General features: G+C 32.0%; 1 protein-coding gene across 1 annotated transcript; it reads left to right on the top strand.

Moving 5' to 3' along the window:
* The first annotated feature begins 8,316 nt into the window (after nucleotides 1–8,316).
* LOC109818068 (uncharacterized) lies at nucleotides 8,317–20,554 on the top strand. Its single transcript, XM_020383464.3, has 19 exons — nucleotides 8,317–8,876; nucleotides 9,742–9,819; nucleotides 9,942–10,146; nucleotides 10,314–10,422; nucleotides 13,645–13,743; nucleotides 14,162–14,254; nucleotides 14,359–14,440; nucleotides 14,517–14,576; nucleotides 14,680–14,732; nucleotides 14,868–15,034; nucleotides 16,705–16,915; nucleotides 17,116–17,173; nucleotides 17,390–17,446; nucleotides 17,553–17,798; nucleotides 19,098–19,162; nucleotides 19,244–19,300; nucleotides 19,389–19,482; nucleotides 19,929–20,069; nucleotides 20,265–20,554. Exons 1-19 carry the CDS (start codon nucleotides 8,562–8,564, stop codon nucleotides 20,397–20,399), a joined length of 2,325 nt encoding a protein of 774 aa, XP_020239053.2. The 5' UTR covers nucleotides 8,317–8,561; the 3' UTR covers nucleotides 20,400–20,554.
* Nucleotides 20,555–20,847: the final 293 nt, after the last annotated feature.

Raw genomic sequence — 20,847 nt, 5'->3', positions numbered from 1 at the left:
CAAGTATAAATTTTATAAAAGAGCAATTGGATTACTAGAGCCCTCCACCTAAATTAGGAGGGGGAGATTGATGGGTTTTTCTTTTTAGTGGAGAAAAGAAAGATAAGTAAATATAATTCTAAAAATATAAGAAATAGAGTATTAAAGATTTTGAAGCAACACAGTGGAAAAGAAAAGGAGAAAAACTTTCCTTCACTCTAGGCCACTCATTTAGTTAGTAGCTTTATTTATAAAAATTTAATTTCTTACGTTATTTTGATATTTCTTTTGAGAAACTAAAACAAAGAGTTTTTGTAAGGAAGATAACCTTACTTCCATGTGAGAGAGATAATTCTTTTGAATGAACTACCAAAAAAAGTGTTTATTCACAATATTTATGAGACTATTATTATTATTATTATTATTATTATTATTGTTGTTGTTGTTGTTGTATATATTCCCATTATATTTTTAGTGGAAGTTATTCATTTTGTTTTCTCATTATGATTACACAAAGTGTGAGAAAAGTTAATCCAGGGCTAATAATTTATTCTTTGGCCTTGTATTAGGAAGTTTTATTTGTTATCTTTCCCAACAAAAATTTCATTAATTTTTTTAGTATTTAACTCCTTTGTGTGTATCTCTATCCTATTAGAATTTTGTAACTTAAAAGGAAAAACACTTGGTCTTGGAAAACATATTAGCTGAAAGGTGCAAGACAAGTTAACCTTTGTTAGAGAGCTAATGAGAGAATTTGGAGTAGGAAAGAAAAAATATTATTCTATTGAATTGGTAAAAGTGAAAAATACATTGTACATAAGGATATATATTTATTTTCCACTAATTTCACTAAAAATGACCAAAAATAGTTAATACTTTTAACTGTAGAACTTCCACTCAAATTGGGTAAAAGATACTCATGAGATCCAACTTGAACAAGAAACTAGAAAATTTACAATAAGGTAATGCTTTAGTGAGTATGTCAACTAGCTATTGCTAAGTGGGTATGTGGATGTTGTTGAGCAAGCCTAAGCTGACATGTTGGATAAAGTGACAATCAATATTAATATGCTTCAAGCAATCGTTGAAGGTTGGATCGTGAGTCATTTGAATAGCTGACTTATTATTGCACAAGACCATGATTGAAGGACAATGACTTCAAAAGTTTTAAGAAGTTGTTGAACCCATAATAACTTACCCGTGAGATGTGTTAACGGTTTATATTCAGCTTTTGCTGAGGATCTAGCAATTGTAGCTTTTTTTCTTAAAGATAATAAGGCACTAACTAGATAAACACAAAACCATTTAGTAGATCATTAGGTAATATTGCAACTACCCTCAATGTGCATCAACTTAAGCTGGTAATTTTGTATAAGAATTGGAAGGAAAAACAAACCCTATCCCAGAGAAGTTTTGAGATATTGTCACACCTTTTGAATGGAAGGAAGATGGCTTGCCCAAGGATGAGTCATTGGCTTAGTCTATTTTTTGTAAAGGAAATATCTAGACGAGAAACTGTTAAGTACATGAAACGACCAATAAGTCTTTGGTATTGAGAATCATCTTCAAGTAGTTCTTCCTCTGTATCATTTAATTTCAAATCAAGTTCCATAGGAATATTAGGAGGCTTTGCTTCATTGAATCATGTGTCATTTAATAACTCCAAGGTATATTTCCTTTGGCCAAGATGAACTTCTTTGTTGGACCTTGCAATTTTGAGGCCAAGGAAGAAGTGTAAGTCCAACCACCTTTAGTTTGAATATACTTTGTAGCTGGGTAATGGTCTTGTGGATGAGATTTTGATTTAAACTAGCTATAATGATATCATCAACATAGACTAAAAGCAATACAAACATAGTTCTATGCCCCTTACTAAAAACAAAACGAATAGTAGAAGATTGGTGGAAACCAAGAGTTGTGATGGAGGTGAAAATTTCTTGAAACCATAATCGAGAAGATTGTCTAGGGCCATAAGGGAAATACCAATTTGTTAAACAAATAACAAGATCTTCAAAAGATCTCCATTAAGGAATGCATTGCTAACATTAAGTTGTGTCAAATACCAATTTTTGTGCAATAATAGCTAACAAAATTCAGTCAATGGTTAATTTGGACCCTAGAGAAAAATATTTATACATTCAACAGTTTGTTAAACAGATAACAAGATAATTTGGACTAGGAAAGAAAACATCTTATTTTATTGAATCGATAAGAGTGAAAAAAAATATTGTATATAAGGATATATTCATATCCCACTAGTTGCACTAAAAATGATAGAAAATAATTAGTACTTTTAACCATAAAAACCTTGATTATGCAAACTTGATAAATGAGATGATCATCATGAATTCTTCTCATTTTTCACATTGAAAACACTCGTGGTATATATTCTCTCTATATATGTAGTGGGTTCTTAACTTCCACTTCTTCGTGTGAAAGTTAATTAACAACCCAAAATTCTCCTTTATAAAATAACCTAGTAGTTATGGTTGTGCATTTATGGCTTTTTAAAAAATTTATTAATAATAACTTTAATTAACTATAGTGGAGGGCCCAAAGAGAAACCTTCTCCACCTACAAAACTCAAAGATAAAAAGAACAAGGTACAACACGAGTCGCCTCCATGATATCACTACTAGTAGGTCCCCTCTATATATACCTCTACCTTTAAAAGCTTTAGGTGTTGTCAACCCAAAGATACTAAAAGGAAGTCTAAATTTTTGAATCATGTGTCCTTTATGTGTACATCAAGGAAAAGTCTAAGTTGAAGTACCAACTTAGGTGGCATGTAACGATTTAATAGGTTACTACGCTAAGTACAACACAATTATTATGTAGTGAAAAACATAAGAATCTAATAATTTAAGGTTATCATGCAACAACTCAACAAAACCCTATACAAATATACATCTAGTATGGAAAGTATTGGAAACATAAAGCCCTAGAGTTGGTGAAGCATCTCTATATACATGTTGCATCAGAACAACATAACAAAATATAAAATCCATCCCTAACATGGCCATCCACCAAGCATGCCCTTTAACTAAATCTTATCATACTTGTATAACAAGTATAATTATAGCAGTCCAACAATATGAAAAAGCAAGGGTAAGCTTGTATGCAAAAAAAAAAACAATATATCACAAATATATCTATATAAGCATATTCACAACATGAAATTCAATTCAACATCTCAATATTTAAGTCATGTTCTTTATCAAATTTTAGCAATCCAACCATTAAATTAAATTTTTTTAATGCATAGTGTGGAGAAAAGAGAGACACTAGAAGGGGGTTAAATAGTGTCAATAAAAAAATCACACTTTTCAAAACAACGAAGTAGTATTGTTACATGAAGGAGTGCAAAAAGATACAACAATATGAACACAAGGTATTTTTATATTGGTTCACCTCAACCACCAAGATTACATCCAATTCTTGATCTAACTAGATTAAGTTCCATTATCTTATACAAAGATACAAGTATTCTTTTCCCAAGCCACTTTTAGCTCAAATTTAAGTATTTTTTGACTTGATTCTTCAAGCAACTATCTTAGTATTCTTTAATGCAAAGCCTCTCTAGACTTCAACAACCCAATATCCTTTTACATAAATTCTTTCTAGATTTCAATAACAAAGTATTCTTTTATAGACAAGTCTTTCCAAGCTCAAAGCAATAACACTATGTTATAGTTGGGTAAGATAGTAATGTTGTTTCATCTTACTTTTAAGACGTGATACAACCAATATAATACAAAGTTGATTTACAAAAAGAATGAATATGAATATGTTCAAATGAAAAATAACAACAACAACTTTTCTTTCAGAATCATCATGTTTCCTTATATAGGTGATTTAATGAAGACGATTGTTGCAAATCCTTAAGCATAGGTACTGTTAAGTCTCAATTTTACTTCTTTTTGGATGAGACTTATTGAACAAATTCCACTCATCCTCTAAACCATTGCAATATAATTGTTCTCTTTTTGGTTCATTTTGTGTGCAGATATAACTAACCCAATTTCATCTAACAATACCATAATCCACCTCATTTTTTGTGCAGGTATTGAGGAAGAGTGAAAAGTTGAAGATCCTTTGGATTGGAAATCTAAGAAGCTAAGGAGCAGAGAAGAGTGAATGCGCCGGGCGCAAGATGACCCGCGCCGGGCGTGACCAAAACAGAGTATCTCATATCTGCTAGTTATATTGCGCCAGGCGCAAAAGGAATTGCGTCGGGCTTGTGTTGAGACAGAGAGTGCTTGACTTCTCTGGAAGGACCTGTGCCAGGCGCGAAGATTTATGCGTCGGGCATGTGAACCCTAATCTGACTCCCCAAGCTCGTATTTGAAGCCATTTTCGAGGGTTTCTCCGGCATTCACGCAGGGGCGCCTCCTTGGAGCGGTAGAAGGGATTCTCCGAGCTTGGGAACGTTCGTGTGTGGATCTTTCCTTCGGTTTCTTCATTTCTCTCTTCCATCTCTATTTTTGCTTTACCCTCATTGTTGAGTGGTTCCACCCATTTTTTGTGGGGTTAGATGTAACCAACGAATTCTAATGTAATCCTTACGTTTTAATGATATATATACATGTTGTTTCATCCATTATTGTGTTTGTTTCTATTCTTAATGCTTGCTTTGGATTGATCACCCTTTGCATGATTTAAGGTTCCATTGAGTATTGGGAAATACCATTGAAACTAGTTCTGAAACATATACCTAGTGGTGATTGTATCTAGGGATAGAGTTTGACCTATTAGTAGTCTTAAACCCTAGCCCGTAATGCGGGTGTAGATATTGGGTACTCAAGGGATTGATAGTCAATATCCGCACCTAGGCTCTTTCTCTAAGGGATTAGGTTTGAGTAAACTTATGGGTTGACTAAGCAATGTATGGAATAAGAGATTAAGGATTCATTAGACTTTCGGTGAAATTTGACCCTACAATCTCACAAAACCATTACACCATTCCTATCCTTTTCCACTCAAAATCAATTATTTTTATAGTTTAACATTCCAATAGTCATAACCTTGAATTCACATGACAAACTATGAAATTGGAATTATTCTTTAGTCACGAATAGTCAATAAATGCTTATTTTACCTTCTAATCCCTGTGGATACGATATTTTTACTACTTGAACGGTCGGTATACTTGCCGTGTTTGAGACCGTTGATAGAATTAAACTGTTTTACAATTATAACAAAAGTACTTCAATGGAAATCTCAACAGGTACCCTCTTAGCTAGCAAGTATACCAAGTCCAAAGTAATACAATCAAGATATCATCCTTAGGGATTTATTGATACTTCGTAATACCACTACCCTAGTTACAACTTGTCTAACCATGTATAAAATATACGATCATAAGTGGTCATTAGTGCATTAAGTGCATTTCACCAAATTGTTACTTCTCATTTGATCAAGGAGGCTATTTATCACCTTTTATGTGCCAAATGAGTAGAACTATGTGTGTGTTAGGTTAGAGCAATTTTGAACAACTTTATTTGGCGTTTTTGTTTGACTTTTTCCTATGCAAAGCATATCTTTTGTTCTTTTTAGTCAAATGTGAGTACCAATGAAGTTTTTTCATTCGATTTGTTAAGGAATCATACAAACACAAGCGATTCTTTTATTTGACATAATAAATGATATGAAATTAAAATGTGTGTCTTTTAGACTAAGTACTTCGTTTGGCTAGATAACTCAAACATCTTAGTGCCTTATTCGTCTATGTACTTTATTCACAAAATTTTTCTCTAGAAAAATGTCTACATTTGTTGATATTAAAACTTGAAATCCTAAAGGGTTTTAAGATTGCCTTTTAACCTAACACATAGATCAAGTTTGCATAGATCATGTTCTACCTCTTAGTCATATCATGATTTTATTCTATTTTCATAAATTAAAATTTAAATAAAATAAAACATTAAAACATTACATGGACTAGCTACAAATTACTAAGATGAAAAATAAAAAGAAAATAATTTACTAGACTAAAAGTAATAAAAGAAATTGCATGGAGAATGAAGATATTCAAACCTTAAATTAAACAATATAAAATAAAGGATAAAATATTAAAATATCTTATTATTTCCTTTTTTATCTTTGCACAATCAATATTCTCACACATTATTTAAAAAATTGGACTGACCATTAAGTCAATCAAAATACTAGATTAGTAGGTCAAAGGTCAACTCTGTGAGTCATTAATTGAATTACATAATTGGTTTCTATTAAGAAATTTTTTTTAAAATATTCATGTCATATATATTTCATACGTATAAATTTTAATAAAATGCATAACATGGCTTAAAAAAGTCCAAGAAAATGTGGTGAGTTTGGGAGCGTAATGGAGACATTAGATAGCATCCTCTAGTGGTGTAGCTCAAGCTTTAGAGAAAATAAAAAGTAAATGAATCGATATTTGCAACATACTAGGGTTGGTTGGTTGAATTGCAAACTTGGTCGATTCAAACCAATTTACATCAGTTTGATGGTATAAACAATTCACTAAGGGAGCTTTTGGTATGTTGAATGTTTTTACATTCATGAGAATCTTAAAATGAGGATCTTAGTTTTTTATGTTTGGTAACTATTTAAAAAAAAAAAAAGATTCCTAGAAATGTAGTTTCTCGAGAATCATTTTTATCTCACTTTCCCACAAAGAAATTCCTATGAAGAGGGGATGGGAATCCAACTTTTCCGAGTTAGGGAGAAAATTTAATACATTTAAAAGACCACATTATGCTTTTTTAAAATAGAAAACCTCTCTTTCTCTCTCTCCTTCTATTTCTCTCTCACTCTCTCTATCTCTCTCACTCCCGCTATCTTCCTCTCTCCCTCACCATCTCTCTCTCTCTTTCTCTTTCTCCCTTGTTAAATTTTTTTAATTAATTAATTTGAATAAAATGAAATATATATTTTTATCCTTCTTAATTATTATGTAGTATTTTTCTTTACTTATTTATTTTGTTAAATTTTGTATTTAAATAATTTTAACTGTAAGTTTTCAACTTTTTAAAAATAATTTAATATTATATTTATAATAATTTGAACAAATGAATATATCTAATAAGTTTACTTTAATAAAGGATATTTTTGTAAAAAGTATTTATATTTCTAGGAATATAGTGGTGTAACCAAATATAAAAATCTTTAATTCTAAAAAATCTTATATGAATATTCTTAGAAACCTTTATGAGTAACAAAATATATTTTAGTTATTTCTAAGAATCCTATTCCTAAAATTTGTAATTTTCTGGAATCATGATTTTTAGGTATAAAAAAACTTCTCCCTTAACAAATACCCCCTAAAAATTAGAACTAGCTATATCACCAATTTGTCTGGTCGTTTGAGCCAAATTTTAAAATTCTTTTTCATTTTAATATTTATTTACTCATTTATCTTTATTTCATATTATATTTAAACATTTGTTTGATTTTAATATTTAAGTTAAGATTAAAACATCTTTTTCGAAAAAAAAAAGTAACTTTTCTTTTAGTCTTATTTAATGTTTCTTAGTTTTTATAATTATTTTTTTTTATCTATTTTTAATCTCCAAAATAAATCATTTAATTCTAAACATAATTAAAAAAAGAAAACAACAACATATTTTGCAACAAACTTTTTGATAATATAGCTCTTTGCTAATATTTCTTAATCTTTATGATTTATTTATTGGTTTTTAATCTCCATAATAAATCAGTTACTTCTAAATATAATTAAAAAAAAATAAAAGAACAACATTTTTTAACAAACTTTTTGATGATATAACTCTTTCTGACGTCATAATCTATTAATCACCTAACGGTAACTTCTTACTGTCTATGACCATTGACCAAACAAAATAATGTAACACAAACATTTTAACAAAACTAAAAGTATAAAAAAAATCATAAAATAACCTAAATGAGAAATTTACTCATTAAAATTATATTTCATTTTCACATTACTTATACTAAACCCTTTGACGGTCTCATATAATTTTAATTTTTAAGTATTAAAACGAGTGCTGTAAAAAATGTATTAAAATTACTGTTTATTAAAATTCAAATTATAATATATTATAGGAGTCGGATCGAGTCACTTTGTACATCTATTAAAAATAATTATAAAAATATGTTGATTTAATTAATATTATAATTAATTTATTAGTTTTAAGTTCTTAAATTTAATTAAAAATATTATTTTTAATTTTTTAAAATAAAAATATATAATAATAAAAAAAATGAAGATTAAGATGATTATCGAAAATATATTAATATGGATATTAAACGAAGAAATAAATAATAATAAAAAAAAAACCTGCGGAGAATAAAGAGGAAAAATTGAAGACCGAAGCAGGCACATGATCCGCTCCGCCTCCTTCCCATTTTACTTAGTGAGCTGTAGCTGGTCAGTTACGAGTAGCGAGTGAGCGAGTGAGTGAGTGAGTCAAACTCGTGGACCCCTTTGCTCCATTCCCATTTCCCTTCTTCTCAATCCAAAACCCTACCCATTTTCCCTCTTTTCTCTTCAATTCCCATGTCCACTCCCTCCTAATTCCCCTTCGCACCCTTCAATTCCCCAAATCCCTTTCCCCTCCATGGATTCCCAAAACGACGCCGTCAAACCTCCGCACCACCGAGTGAACGGCTTCCTCGTCTACACTCGCCGGAAGAGGACCCTCCATTCCGATAATGACGCCGCCAAGAGGCTCCAAACCGACCAAATTAAGGTCGAACCTCGCCACGACGCCGTTTTCGCTGGAGTTGGAGTTTCCAATTCAAATGCCGAGGAACTCACCAATGTGGAATTGAAGAAGCTCATCGTCGTCCACAAGAAGCCCTTCACCGTCAAGGAGCTTTTCGACACTGGCTTGCTCGATGGGGTTCCCGTCGTTTACATCGGTTGCAAGAAGGTGCGTCACTTTTCACTTCGTTTCGTTTTCATCTGCATTGCGTTTTTATTCTTTTATTTTTCACTGAGCTATGTAGCGGTGCATTTTGGCGTGCTGTGCTACGTGCCCGGTGCCCCACCGAATCTAAGCTTAATTTTGTTTTATAAAATGTACTTGCTTCGTTAATGATTGTACTTGTGCGCTGAGAATTTGCCTCACCCCTTGGGAACAGTACCATATAAATTTTAGAAATTTAGTTGTAAATTGTTTTCTTTTTATAATGTTTTAGATTTTATGCGTTGTTAGGGTGACATTATGAGCCAATTAGAAATCATGGGTATAGAGTGTGATGTACTAGTAGTATTATAAGATTAATTGTGATTGGATTGGATGACATGCATTGAATATTTACTAATTTTTTTTATTAATTAGAGATGTAATAAGATGAATGATGTGACAGAAATACTGAGAGAAAAGCCAAATTATATATAATAATATGTTGTAATAATAATTTGTTATAAGAATAACTGACTCTTTAAATTTTAGCCTTAGCTAAAAGGATTTTTACATTATTATTATCTAATCCTATCTGATTTAAGCACTTACGGGTTGATCAATTAATATAATGTCAACTTTTTATTTTATTAAATTCTATCGCATAATTGAATGATATATTGTCAAAAGTTTTAGATTGACATTATGTCAAAATTCAACTCTTATTAATGACCTTTTATAAACAAGCTTGAGTCGATGTATCTTATTTCTAATTATTATCGTGTTTTTTGTTTTTTTTTGGCTGGTGGGTGTGGTCTATTTTGAAGTGTAGCTATCATAAATAAATAATATACTGCCAGATTAATGTTGGTATGGTGTGTTGGGATTGTAGGATTCAACTTCGGAATTGCGGGGTGTCATCAAAAATGGGGGGATCTTGTGCTCGTGCCGTCTGTGCAATGGATGCAGGGTGAGTTATCATTGTCGTTTTGTCTTTGGGTCATGCCCTCGTGGGATACCCACCACCCAGTGATTCCTTTGGTTCGAGACTGCCCTTTCATTTGTTCTTCCTTGTTCCTTTTGCCCATTTAGGTTATTCCACCTTCCCAATTCGAGATTCATGCATGCAACATATATAAGAGGGCAGCACAATATATTTGCCTTGAAAATGGCAAGAGCCTGCTTGAACTATTGAGAGCATGCAGGGCAGCTCCGTTACATACTTTGGAGGCGACCATTCAAAATTTTATTAGTTCTCCGCCAGAGGAGAAATATTTTACTTGCAAAAGTTGCAGAGGTGAGAGCTTCTTTTTTATTGTGCTCGTTGTTCAGTTGTCACGCTGATCATAGTTTTTGTGTTAAAATATAAAAATAAACAGAAACTAAAATTATGTAGTGTTTATTTTATTTTATTTTTTTGTCGACGGCCTTGGATGCTTATTGGTATTATGGTTAATCGCATAGGGTGTTTTCCTTCTTCCAATGTGGAAAGAGTGGGGCTTTTGTGTCTATCTTGCGTGGAATCAAGGAAATCTGAAAACAGTTCTATTCATGCTGTTGGAAAAAGAATCAGGTATTCATTTCTTCTGCCCGCTGAGTTTAATAGGTAACTAGCTGTTTTTGTTGAGATTTTGAAAAACATTGCACTATGAGTTTTTATTTACTTGTGTTGTCAAGTTGGTAATAATCTATGATGACTTACTAGAACAATGGATTTTGAAGGATAAAAGTTAGTGTTTATTGAAACACTACATAGGATCTTGATCATTGATATTCATTTAAAGAGTAGTAAGCAAAAAGTCTGACAAGTTACAAATCCAAGAATCAAGTGATGACAGTTCAAAGGCGATAAACATTTTTCTTTTAAGAAATTATTAGAGGAAGGTAGTTAGAAATCACAAGGTAGTGTTAGCCTCATTTGGAATGAGATGTCTAAGAAGGTTGGTAAAGATGTCTTGGGTAAATTAAAATGCTTTGGACCAAGCTACGAGATTTTGGTGTTGGAATGAAAGTGTTCATGAAATGGTAAGAAACAATGGGAATGTTTTAAAGCTTTACACAAATGTAATAAACGTTTAAAAATGGGGAAGGTATTGGAAGGTTAGAAATGAAACAAGGCAAGTTGCGAGTGATGCATGATCCACAGCTATTCAGGAGTTTTACTGAGATCTTGAGACAGAGAATGAAAAACGCAAGATATATAACCTTATCAAAAATAGGGAAAAGAGATCCAGAGATATTAAGAATGAAGAAGGAAATGTGTTGATTATAGTTAGATCAAGATATCAAAGAGATGGGAGAACTATTTTTGCAAGCTTTTCATTGGTGGGTGAAAATCGACTTATATGGAAGGATTAAAATTCCAAGAGGACAAATAGAATTTGACTTACTAGTTACTACCATAGAATTCGAGTTGAAGAGGTAAAAGAAGCCCTTAAGAGGGTGGTTAATGGTAAAGTTGTTGGTCTTGGTGATATTCTTATTGAAGTTTGGAAGTTTGTAGAATGATAGGTATTATTTGGCTTACTAAGTAATTTAATGAAATTTTGAGATACAAGAAAATGTCATATGAGTGGAGGAGGAACACTTTGGCTCCAGTATATGAGAACAAAGAAGATATTTTAAATTGTGTAAATTATAGAAGGATAACCTACGGGTCACTCTAAGAAATTATGGGAAAAAGTGATTGAGCATGCCATAAATTAATAGAAACTAGGATTAATTAATTTGAGACATACATATGATTTTTCTTGACTTGGAAAAAATATATGTTTGAGTGCTAAAAGAAGTGTTGTGGAAGGCTTTGCAAAAGAAAGATCTTCACCTGACTTAAATGCAGGCTATACAAGACCAGGTATGGTGGGATGATTACTATTGTGAAAACTTCTGGAGGTGAGACTAAGTACTTTCCTATAAGGATGGGGACATCAAAGCTTAACCTTGGGTCCTTGTTTATTCTTGCTTGAATATGTTTACCAGAAATACACAAGATTATCCCTAAATATATGCCTTTTCTGAATGATATAGTTTTGATTAAGGAATCAAGGAAAGAGGTTAACTCTAAACTTGAGTTGCAGAGACAAACATTGGAATCAAAGGGTTTCACTTGAATTAGGGATAAGACAAAGTATATGCATTACAATTTTAACAAGCAATAGGAAAAAGAATTGGAGGTAAAAATTAGTGATCGTTTCATACAACATGCTTCTTGATTGAAGTATCTAGGATCAGTATTACAAGATGAAGAAATTAATGAATTAATGAAATATGTTACATGCTGGATACAAGTTGAGTGATTAAAATGGGTAAAGCATTGGGGTTTCTTTGTGACCACCACAAACTACCTATCAAGTTCAAAAAGGTAAGTTTTATCATACTACTATACAATCAGGTATACTATTTTCTTGAATGTTGGACTTTAAAGGGACAAGATAAAAAAAGTGGGAACAGCAAAAAAATAAATATGTTAAGATGAATGTATGACTACACAAGAAAGAAAAAGTTATTATATATGGGGTGATATTGCTATGTCACCTATCATGGAAAAGAAGACAAAAAAATGGTTTCGGTGAAATGATTGTAGTTATGAATGTTCATTTTACATTTTGTTTACATATACAGCTGCTATCTATCTGATTTAGTCCTTATAGGCATTATAAAAGAGAATACACTATGTAATTTAAAATGGAATAATAAAGAAAAGAGAAAGCACTTAATTTGGTCCTCCAATGTCACCACAGTAGTCCTTCAAAATTATGATTACAAAAATACTAATTACTAAATTAGTTTCCCCCGAAGATTTAAATCATCACTGTATTAATCCTCCAAAGATTTGTTCACCAAATTTGTCCTTCAAAAATTTAATTTGTTATCAAATTGGTTTTGCTCAAAAATATAAACTATCACTGTATTTGTCTTTATGGAGAATTAAAGTGGCAATAAAAAGAAAACCTCATAGACTGATTTTGTGACAAATTAAATCTTGCGGGGTGGGGAGGACTAACCTGGTGATAGAATCTTTTGATGACTAAATTGATTGCAAAATAAATAAATTTGAGGAACTATTTTGGCAACCAAATAGTTTTAAGGATTAATGTGGTGTCACATAATTTTAGGAGACTAAATTGAGTGTTTTCTTAAAAGAAAAATGAACTCCTTCACTAATTAGAAGATGGGAAGTTTTTTTATTATAGCTTTTCTTGAAAGGATATGGTTTTATGAAACTGCTCATCTTATTTTACTGCTTACCAATCTGTTGAATGATAATTTTTTTTTTTTGATCCATTAGAATTACATTGATGACAATAAGATTCGAACCTAAAATCCTGTACAGACTACTCCAACCCCCTCACGACTAGGCCAACTCCAATTGTTAATCTGTTGAATGATAATTGCTTTACCAGAAGGCTTCTCATAAAACAGTTCCATCTTATAATAAAACAAAAAGTCATTAGTTTTCTTGACTTTTGAAAGATGTTATAATTTCTTGCATCCTGAAATAATGGAAACAGATTGGGATGGCTCAGAAAGTTTACCCATTTTAAGTCACGGGTTCACTACTAGTTTGTGTGGTTGATCCACTGGTGTTATTAAATTTTAATATAAAGAAAATAATATCTTAATCTTATGGCAAAGAAATAACAAATTACGTGAACAAACGATTTGATTAGATATATCTTTCTTTTAGTTTAAAATGAAAGCGAAATAGGAGCAAAATGTTGAAACCATGTGTATGGTTGAGCCCTTTCCACTCCCTAACTTCATTTTCTTTTATCATTGAATTACACTATTACAGGTCCCCTCGGCCAGTATTATTCTCCCGTTCATGTTCATGTTGTACTTCTGAACTCTGTATATCTTCGCAAACAAAGAGACACTGGAAGACAAGAACAAAGTTGGTATTTATATCAATTTCATTTATACAGTTTATGATGCAATTTTAAAATATTTTGCATAACAACTTTGCTATAACTGATAAACTGGGGTTAAATAGTTTTGAACTTGATGGATTTCATAAAAGAAAATTTTCATTATTCAAACATCTGCTTTCTTGTTGCTGTTTATATAGTTTTTAATTTATATGCTCTTGACCATGTCATAAGGTCGTCAAAACTAGTTAGCAGCTCAAATTCTTCCAAGAGTGCTTCTTTGCCTATTCTATTCACAAGAAAAGCTTGTTCAGCATCAAGACATTTATTTATTTATTTTTTATCTTTTAGCATTCTTGATATATTAGGATAACATAATTGCATGTTGAATTGTTATAACCAAGTATTTTCCCCCTTTTTATTGTAATCACTTGTTATTACTAGGTCATCAAAACTGTTGGTAAAATTAAAGACTTCTCCAATTACTTCAAAGGATTTATCTTCACAAAATAAAAGTCAGTGGAGGATCTCTAAAAGGTTAGTTCCTTTCTGCCCCTTTTGTGTATATATGTTTGTCTGTTTTGCAACTCTTCTTTAGTGATGATTGCAATTATTTGTTCACCCAATACATTATTTTTTAGGCATCAACGAATACATAAATTAATTTTTGAAGAGGATGGATTGCCTAATGGAGCTGAAGTAGCTTATTATGCACGTGGACAGGTAGTTCATGTGTGAATTTCACATACAAATTATTTTATGTCTGTTACCCTGTTAAATATTTCATTCTGCTTGGCAGAAATTGCTTGAGGGTATCAAAACACGCTCTGGAATTGTTTGTCGATGCTGCAACACTGAGGTATTTTTTCTTACTTTTGTCTTGTATGTTAGTTGGCACTCCTCAGGAATTTTCAAGTTGTATAGATAATCCTTTCAAATTTCATTTTTTAAATGTTATGCAGATCAGCCCCTCACAGTTTGAGGTCCATGCAGGCTGGGCTTCTCGCAGGAAACCGTGAGTTTTCTTCTTTTCAAGTTCCCAGGAGGGTGGGGGGGTGATGAGGATTAAGGTTATGTGGGCTTAATATTCAGAAGCTTTTTGAATTGCTTGTACCTAAGAATTTTCATGGCAGTATATTGTTTTTGGCAGTTATGCATACATCTACACATCAAATGGGGTGTCACTCCATGAGTTGGCAATATTTCTGTCCAAAGATCACAAATGCACTACAAAGCAGAATGATTATGTATGTGCTGTTTGTTGGGATGGTGGAAACCTGTTGCTTTGCGATGGATGTCCAAGGGCATTTCATAAAGGTCAGATTTAAATGACAAAAAAAGATGGACAAGTTATCTAGTTTTAATTGTGTATGGAATCATTTTCCCCCTAATTTTTTATCCTCTGCCATTATGGCTAGAAGTTCTATATCACCTACATTGAAGTCAAGATATATGAGATACATGAGTTTCTATACAACTATATTCCTAGGGTTTTAACATAAGAAAAAACTCCTTTACAGTTTTTCAGTGAGCTTGTCTAATGTGCAAGTGAGAGTGTATACACCCTTGAATTTTAGTGGGATATGATCACAGTATACTTATTAAAAAAATTAAGTTACTTGGAGAAGGAATGAGAGAAAAAAATACTTGTTTATATATTTGCTTTCTTTAATATTTTTTTACGTCTGCTAAAGACCTTGTCAATAGTAATGTTTCACTAGATATGTTTTTTAAATTCTTACAAGTTAGCACAATCTCATTTGTCTAATATAATTGATGGATGGGATTATTTATCCAATAGAATTTGTAGTTTTCCCATGCTTTGAGGCAGTTTGATCATGAACCTCTATAATACTATGGGTAGTTTGGCCCAACTTACTTTTGGCTTAAAAGTTAAATCAAAGCTTAAAAAATGTTGAAGTTTTTTTGTCAACTTTTAATTTTTTTTGGGCTTAAAAGCTCTTTTAAATTAAAATTTATTTGGTAAAGTATATTTATCAAATTAAAAAAAAAAAATCTGTACAAACACAAAGTATATTTATAAAATTAAAGAAAAAAAATTATAAGGGAAAAGTATATTTATAAATTCGATTGTGAAAAATATTTTTTTATGTATAAAACTATTTTAATGATAATAAAAATATTTAAATACAGATATTTAAAACTTTCAATTTTTAACAATATAAAAAATTACTTTAGTCAATAAAAAATGTTTTAATGACAATTTGAAAATATTTTAATATATATATATATATATATATTATATTAATCCAAGATTTTGAAATATTAATTACAAAATATAAAATGTTTATAAACTTCTATTTAGTTATCAATCATATTATTTAAAAATAAACACAACATAACTAATGGGATTTACAGCACAAAATTGTTTTGTTAAGGAGTTGGACTTGGGCAAGAAAGAGATCAAACGAAACTGAATGTCTTTGACACTAAAGTTGAAGGAAGAGTATTCTCGTTGTTGGGATTTACTCTAAAGTTGTTCTAAAAAGTATTCTCGCTAAAAAACAGCACTGCAGGAATCAAGGGAATGGAAGGAAGAGTTTCAACCCAGGCAATTGTATAGCAAAGTAAAAAACATAATAAAATATATGCACTAATACTTGGGTAAGGGTTAGCTTTCATAAGAGCTCTTTTTTTTTTTTAATTGTTATTGAAAGTAAGTCATAATTTTTAGGAGCTTTTCAAATAGTGTTTGGCCTAGCTTTTAATTTTAAGGAGAAAAAAAGTAGAAAAAAAAAAAAAAAGTTGAGCCAAACATTGCCTAAGACATTGGTTCCAACAGGTATTAAATCATTAAACTTCAATTAAAGAACTAGATGGAGTTTTTATGTTCATACTGACTGATTTTTTTGTTTCATGATTTACTGAATCGCAAGCATCAGTTATGAAGGAAATAATCTTTGATAAATTACAACATAGTCATCTTGTAAGTTGATTGATCTGTTCTGTTGTTTGGAAATGTACAGAATGTGCATCTGTATCAAGTATTCCCCGGGGAGAGTGGTACTGTCAAATTTGTCAACACATGTTCCTCAGAGAAAAGCCTGCGTCATACAATGCTGATGCTGTGGCAGCTGGAAGGGTAGAAGGTGTTGATCCTATTGAGCAGATTGCCAAGAGATGCATTCGCATAGTAAAAGACATAGGAGCTGAGATTGGTGGATGTGTTTTATGCAGGTGATAATTTTATTGTCTTGAATTAGAATATAGGAAACCAATGTTTGGACTTCACTTGGCTCTCATTTAATATTGTACTTCTTGAAATTAGCAAGGGTCACCATGCATTTACTTTGGTATTCAAGTTTAACCATAGATTGATGTACTAGATTCATGATTTTCCACCTTTGTATATTAAGGAGAAAAATTTGTGCATGTAGGGGTTCTGACTTCAGCAGATCAGGGTTTGGTCCTCGCACAATTATAATCTGTGATCAGGTATGCATTATAGTCCATTTTTATTTTGACAGCACATAGATAGCCCTGGTAATATGTAAAGTCATGTTGTCTTGTGTGAAGAAGTGTATGATCAACTTGATTTATGCTTGGTTCTTGATGATGCACATATCTAATTCAAGGGATTGATTTGATTATACTGAACTAACTTCATGTTGTTTTTCATAAACCCCTTTCTCCCCTATTTGTTTGTTGTAGTGTGAAAAGGAATATCATGTTGGCTGCTTGAGGGATCATAAGATGGCATATTTGAAGGTATTCCCCATAGTGCTGTCTTTATATGTGGATACATTAGTTTGAACACCGACTCCACTTTTCATTTTTAGCCCATTGAACATAATATGTGTGGAATCAATGACAGGAGTTGCCAGAAGGGGATTGGCTTTGTTGCAATGATTGCACAAAAATACATGCTACTTTGGAGAATCTCCTGGTTAGGGTGGCTGAGAGACTCCCTGAATCTCTTTTGGATGTTATAAAGAAGAAGCAAGTGGAAAGATGTTTAGAACCCCTTAATGAGATTGATGTAAGATGGAAACTTCTTAATGGAAAAATTGCGTCTCCTGAAACTAGGCCATTGCTTTTGGAGGCAGTGTCCATGTTTCATGTAAGTTCGTTCTGCCCTAATGAGTTGCTTCATTATCATCATCATCATGTCATTTTCGTCTTTAACATTATTATCATCATTGTTATCTTCTTCCTCTTTGGGTGGATGAAGGTGATAATCCTTGTTTGTTGACTTGTTCCCCAATGAATGTTAGAGCTCCTTTCCATTATTATTATTATTATTATTGATGGTGTTATTCTTCTTCAACACATGACTTCAGCATGTGATTTTAACAGTTGTTGAAAAAACATTGTTTAAATCCATTGGTAGGCCAGTATTGAAAAGTTTCTTTATGCGTGAATTTAAACTCTGATTAGAGGTCAGAGAAGCCTCCTAAGAATATAATGCGAGAGAAGGGAAATGATTTAGTGTATTCTCCCGCATTACAGTGTAGTTGTCATTCCTTCCTATATAACTGAAAAGATGTCTCTTCTGCACACCCAAAAGTTGCGCATACATCAGCCAATCCCATAACAAATTCTAACAAACTTTCTTCTAGAACAATCACAGTGCACTATCATTTATTCAATGAAGACTTCTCTAATAAAATACTGTGGGACTTCATTACTAAGGGACATAATCAGTGCATTTCTTTGACGGAATAACATTCCTTCTGGGCCTAACAGCATCCGTGAAATTAAGCTATGGAGGTGTCTCCGAGACCATATCAGTTTTGCCTTCAGCATAAATGCTTGTTCATGAATTTATGAATTTTTAGTCATTTTCTTGCTGCCAAAGTTTCTGATTTATGTCGGTGCAAGACTTAGCATTCTTACACCATTCAACCACTTTATCTAAAATGTGATTTTGATTTTGATCAATTAAACAATTGAATTATGATTATATATTATCTTGATTGTGTGTTAAATCTGGTAAATTTTGAGCAACAATAAAAATGTAATCAAATTGTTCATATTCTTGTATTTGTAAAAGGATACATTATGTTAAATTTGATGTGTATTAATAAAGTATCAAATAATTTTGGATTAATATAAGATTTTATAGATATTTTTATACGGTAAAACAAAAATCATTCCAATGGTAGGTTTTAAAATAAATTTATCCAATTAAAAACAATAGTTGTCAATAGTGGTGCTATTGCAGTGCTTGAGCACAACCGTGGAGTGATAATGGAGCATTTCTCCATCACAGTCTGTTATCTTACTCTTCATGAGAAACTCCAAAATAGTGCATTTCAATTTTTCATTGGGAAACCGTTTTTGAATTTTTCATAAGAATATTAAAAAAAAATACAATTGTTGGACTTTGGTCTTTAGAGACATCTCTCGCTTGTTTCAGGAATGCTTTGATCCTATAGTTGAGGCAGCTGCTGGACGTGACCTTATTCCTGCCATGGTTTATGGGTAAAAATCTTATTAGAACATTTGTCTGCTTTGCAATTTCTTTCTCCCCTTTGTCTCAACTAAGATATCATTCACGTACAGAAGGAATTTGCAGACTCAGGATTTTGGAGGAATGTATTGTGCATTATTGATTGTCAAGTAAGAAGTGGTCTTCTGTATTTAACTTGTATTATTTCATATCTTTGTTTAACTGCTGTTCACATTTTGTTCCCGTTTGACATTGAAGTTCATCTGTGGTATCCGCGGGCATGCTTCGAATATTTGGTAAAGATATTGCGGAACTCCCTTTAGTTGCAACAAGATATAAGAACCGTGGAAAGGTACGAGACCATGCTATTAGTTTTATTGGCATTTCTTGGGATACCATTATGTCTCACCCATCCCCAACCTCATTTTCTTTTAGAATATTACTGTGGGGATTTAAAGTTACGATTGGGGGAAGGTTTAAGTGATCTGTACGACATATCTAAAATTAATGTTTCAAAATGAGCTACATCTCACAAGTTCCCGTTTTGATCTGTATATCAACAACATATTTAGTTCTGTGATTTCCACTGCTTCACTTTTAAGTAACTAAACTGGTTTGTCTTGTTTGCTTTATAATTTCTTCTAATTGAAGTTGTCTGCCTGAATTTTTTATATATTGCTCTGTATCGGTGATTAGAATAGGGATAACAAGTACAAAACCAGGGTTTGTTACGTTATGATCTCTGTTGCTCATGTCTTGGTAGCACTATTTTTTATTTATATTGGTTTACCCTTACAGGGCTACTTTCAAACACTTTTTTCGTGCATTGAGAGGCTGCTGGCTTTCATGAATGTAAAAAATCTTGTGCTACCGGCTGCAGAAGGAGCAGAATCTATATGGACGGAAAAATTTGGGTTTAGCAAGATGAAACCCGACCAGGTATATGGTTTTGCTCAACTAAATACTACTTAGGGGCTAGGTTAACATTTTTCCACTTCATTCCTGCATTTTTAGTTTTACTTTGATCTACAACTAGGTTCCTGTTGCTGATAATTTAGCTAGCTGCATTATTTGTCACCGTGCCTCGATTACTCCCAACTCAAAAAATGATCAGAGTTTACCCTTGTGTTGCAGATTTCCAACTATAGAATGAACTGCCATCAGATTATGGCATTCAAAGGGACAATTATGCTTCATAAAACGGTGCCTCGATGTCGGGTCATCAATACTCAATCAAGAGAAGTCTGTAAACAAGAAAGTCATTCGTGAAAGGGGAAAACCCCAGCTTTCTCGTTACCATCTTTTTTTCATTCAATCTGTTCTGTACATGTATCGATTTTAGGTTATTTGTAGCCATTCCTGAGCCTATACATGACATTTGTTTAACATATATAATGTCATTTTCCTATTTGAAGTTTTGGTTACTCTCTTAACCATATCCGAGTTCTTGATCTTGGACCTTTGCTTTGCGGTATACAATGCTGTTTTATATGAATGAGATGATTCTGGAATGATTTAGAATTAGATAGTGCAAGTAAAACTGTCTGATAGACTACTTTATAAATAGTGAGTATTTGAATGCATAAGAAATGTTAATTAACACTTTTTTATTATATAAAATCATAAAATTTTGTAGGTTTCATATTACACCAGTTAGATAATAGATATGAATAAAACTCGAGAAAATTCCCTTTTAAAGCGGGATTTTTACAATGGA

Source organism: Cajanus cajan, chromosome 7 (assembly GCF_000230855.2).
Source record: "Cajanus cajan strain Asha chromosome 7, NIPB_CcT2T_4, whole genome shotgun sequence".
Taxonomy (NCBI): Eukaryota; Viridiplantae; Streptophyta; class Magnoliopsida; order Fabales; family Fabaceae; genus Cajanus; species Cajanus cajan.
This window is presented reverse-complemented; position numbering and strand designations above follow the sequence as displayed.

What these genes read in the sequence shown, in the direction of transcription:
- LOC109818068 (XM_020383464.3), top strand. Translation starts at nt 8,562, where the DNA reads ATGGATTCCCAAAACGACGCCGTCAAACCTCCGCACCACCGAGTGAAC. An exon ending in AGGCAGTGTCCATGTTTCAT is followed by an intron (nt 17,799 to 19,097) that starts GTAAGTTCGTTC and finishes CGCTTGTTTCAG; the next exon opens with GAATGCTTTGATCCTATAGT. An exon ending in TGTGCATTATTGATTGTCAA is followed by an intron (nt 19,301 to 19,388) that starts GTAAGAAGTGGT and finishes TTGACATTGAAG; the next exon opens with TTCATCTGTGGTATCCGCGG.